Raw genomic sequence first — 3,825 nt, 5'->3', positions numbered from 1 at the left:
TGAAGTCTTGATAAAGTTCTCTACTTTGCTAATACGCTGTCTCTACATTTGCTGGAAAACTTCTTACAAAAATAGTATTTCTTTTTATGTCATGGACAACTTTCTCAAGTGCTTAGTGACAGTAGAATATTTTCATCACTCAGTCCGTTGTATCATGGACAACTCTTTCTCAAGTGCTTGATGATCATCATGACAGTAGAATGGTGTCATCACTCAGTTACTAGTATCATGGACAACTCTCCTAAGTGTAGTCGAGTCCAATGGGAACCATACAGGCTCAAAAAAGAAATATAGTATTTATTTTTGTATCATGGACAACTTTCTCAAGTGCTTGATGAACAGTAGATTATTTTCATCACTCAGTCAGTTGTATCATGGATAACTCTCTTAAGTGCCAGTATTACCGTAATACTGTCCAATGGGAACCATACAGGCTCAAAAAATAAAAATAGTATTTTGCATCTTGGACAACTTTCTCAAGTGCTTGATGGGTGATCATCATGACAGTAGAATGGTGTCATCACTCAGTCAGTAGTATCATGGATAACTCTCTTTACTGCCAGTATTATCGTAATACTGTCCAATGGGAACCATACAGGCTCAAAAAATAAAAATAGTATTTTGCATCTTGGACAACTTTCTCAAGTGCTTGATGGGTGATCATCATGACAGTAGAATGCTGTCATCACTCAGTTAATAGTATCATGGATAACTCTCTTAAGTGCCAGTATTATCCTAATACTGTCCAATGGGGACCATACAGGCTCAAAAAATAAAAGTAGTATTTATTTTTGCATAATGGACAACATTCTCAAGTGCTTGATGAACAGTAGATTATTTCATCACTCAGTCAGTTGTATCATGAACAACTCTCTCAAGTGCTTGGTGATCATCATGACAGTAGAATGTTGTCATCACTCAGTTAATAGTATCATGGATAACTCTCTTTAGTACCAGTATTATCGTAATACTGTCCAATGGGAACCATACAAGCTCAAAAAATAAAAATAGTATTTATTTTTGCATCTTGGACAACTTTCTCAAGTGCTTGATGGGTGATCATCATGACAGTAGAATGGTGTCATCACTCAGTCAGTAGTATCATGGACACCTCTCTTAAGTACCAATATTATCGTAGTACTATCCAATGGGGAGCATAGCGCCTAAAAAAGAACTTTTCAGTTTATTTTTTTTCCATCTCTGCAAGCGAGAAGCAACTGGCAAAGGAGAAAGAGAGAAGGACGTCTAATCCTAAGCGTTGAATCTTCATGCTGCGTTAGACGATTTTGTGAGTCAATTTGTATTGACTTGGACATATGTATCGACTACTCTAGTCGAAGCGAGTCTCAATCTGCCTGGATGATCGACAGGGGAACAGCTTGCAGATTGATTTTAGAGAGTATAGTGTATGGTGTTAGTGATAGAGTACAGTGTAATGACCAGGAAGGCATCAGAGATGGGTGGGAGAGACGACTTCTCGGTCAGCAATGGGGGACTGGTCACGTCACTCTCTTCGACCACCGCTGCCTACTGTATCGACTAGATGGGACTCCGGTTTGAGATACACACTAGCTTGGTAGGATAGGATCACTAATGGGCCTTACCCCCCCCCCCCCCCCTATTAGATGGGCAAAAGAGTCTACAAGCAGCCATGATGGCATCGAGAAAGCAACAAATAAGCCATCAGGCATGATTTCAATCAGTCAACAGCGGCCAATATCAACATGAACAATCCTAATAGTGATCAGGATATCAAGCATGATCGCTATGGCGATTATAGCAGAAGTCTTGGCGCCGCTGCAACTCAACGTAGCAACGAAGCAAGACCATTATCAAGTAGTGGTGATATTCGCAAGGGTAGAAAGAAAGGGAAAAATCGTGACAAAGATCGAGCCAATAGGGTAACTAACTTATTCAATCAATCCATTCTGGATAGCATACAGTATAATAAGAGATGGAATGGTAATATGCAACCATTTCCATTTCAATCATGGTTGTTATAGTATTTACTGCTGGTTGTACTTTATTGACAAAGATCATCAACATGGACCCAAGTTGAATCAATACGCGTATAGGATTAGACTGACCATTCAATGCATGCACAGTTGAAAGTGTAGACGTTGTTCAATGTAATTCATTCTTACTATCCACCATTTGTGTTATACTAGGAAGTAGTTTAATAGAAAAAGATGATTTTACCATACAGCATGAATCGATGGAATTGGTTGTAAACTACTCTATCGTCAATGCATCCTCTACTTCACTTTCCTATAACCAAGCTAATCATCCAATGCAATCGTATGCATGAATGCAATCTTCCATTCTCTCCATTTCCTATCAAGTGAAAAGACGTGTACAATAAAATAGCAATAGTCAATTTACTACACGGGTGTGTATATGACTTTATCGTAACGAACCATCATCAAGTACTACTAGTAATCAACTAACAAAATAATATAAATACCTCAAATACTGCAAGTGCTACAGCCCCAATGGATTGGTAATAAAATCAATTTCCATACTTTACTACAACCGATACATCAATCCATTGATTGACAATCACCATGTCTTAGCGATAATGATAACTCCTCAATCTAACTTAAATTATGATTGAATTTAAAATAAACAGCGACAACAAAATTCTTTCGAAATACAAACACCCAAAATTTTAACCAAAGCAAATAAGGTCAGTAGTTATGCTTATACATGGACAATTTTGGTCGATCCAATGGTCTCTTAGCAGGACATTCGTGTTTATTTCAATGATACCTAAATCTATAAAAATTGCTTTGTTGTATGTCATATACGTTGAACTGAATGCATTTGTTTTAAAGTTGGAAGGAAATGTCATCAGTATATTAAATGGGTAAGCAATACATCTTACATTGTCCTCCAACACAATCAAGATGGAGCATGATGTATTTGGTAGTTTTCCCCGGATTAGGAAAATTTTAAAGTTATTATTTCCACCACGATTTCACTTAGTAATCATGCTACGGAGATGCAGCCATCACAGGATACCGATAAAGATCAAAAGTCCATTCTGAATGCAACGAAAGTCAGTCCACCTGTCATGATCAAAGCCAACGAGAAGATGAAGCATGATGTCAACAACAAGAGCAAGCCCGGCTTGGCTAACGTGGTTAGCGGCAATGAGAAAGGTAAATATTTCATCGTTGTATTGTTCATTCATATTCTTAACATATTAAACTTGCGTGTGTTTATGAAATGGAAATAATGCATTTTAAAGTATAGAGCGAGAATAACAGTTGCAAAAAAAAAAATGTTCGTACAGCATGCATCATTCTTAATGAATAACAATACTACTTATGGCTCTTAGTACAAACAGTATCTGGCAATACTCGATTATTATCGCATCTGAAACTAAAAGAACAACAACGAATGACTAAATGTGCAAAGCTAGTCGATCGCTTTAACCAATGGACCAATCTAACATCGGAGGTAGATTATATCCTTCCGCTATGTTGCAATGTTCCATGCATTTCGACAATATACGTATCAATAATATTCCTCTTATAAATGGGTTTTGCATTTCCTAGCATTTCCTAGATCAATCGGACTACTTAGTAGTTGGCGTAATAGGCCTTGAAGGTGTCGGAAAATCGAGCATTATGTCGCGCCTAACCAATATAGGAACTTTACAAAAGTATTCTCTTCATTTCAATATACTTACTCACGCGCCGGAGTGAAATCGTATTTCACTGTATGTGTATTAACTATAATAAATTAATTCGTAGGCACAAGATACCAATCTTCCAGCAACAAAATATAAACAATACAGTATGTAGAAGTAATCATTTTTGC

At 37.2% G+C, this 3,825-nt stretch overlaps 2 protein-coding genes across 2 annotated transcripts; both read left to right on the top strand.

The window, feature by feature from the left end:
• Positions 1 to 1,724: 1,724 nt before the first annotated feature.
• TRIADDRAFT_51278 (uncharacterized protein) lies at positions 1,725 to 2,308 on the top strand (the record flags this gene model as incomplete). The annotated part of the gene is made up of 2 exons (XM_002108382.1): positions 1,725 to 1,962; positions 2,169 to 2,308. 2 exons carry the CDS (start codon positions 1,725 to 1,727, stop codon positions 2,306 to 2,308), a joined length of 378 nt encoding a protein of 125 aa, XP_002108418.1.
• Positions 2,309 to 3,001: 693 nt separating this feature from the next.
• On the top strand, positions 3,002 to 3,710 carry TRIADDRAFT_51277 (uncharacterized protein; the record flags this gene model as incomplete). The annotated part of the gene is made up of 3 exons (XM_002108381.1): positions 3,002 to 3,161; positions 3,341 to 3,462; positions 3,561 to 3,710. The coding sequence occupies 3 exons, from the start codon at positions 3,002 to 3,004 to the stop codon at positions 3,708 to 3,710; spliced, it is 432 nt and encodes a 143-aa protein (XP_002108417.1).
• Between the last annotated feature and the right edge of the window lie 115 nt (positions 3,711 to 3,825).

Source organism: Trichoplax adhaerens, genomic scaffold (assembly GCF_000150275.1).
Source record: "Trichoplax adhaerens TRIADscaffold_1 genomic scaffold, whole genome shotgun sequence".
NCBI lineage: Eukaryota > Metazoa > Placozoa > Uniplacotomia > Trichoplacea > Trichoplacidae > Trichoplax > Trichoplax adhaerens.
Note: the sequence above shows the minus strand (reverse complement) of the source record. Positions and strands in the feature narration are given on the sequence as shown.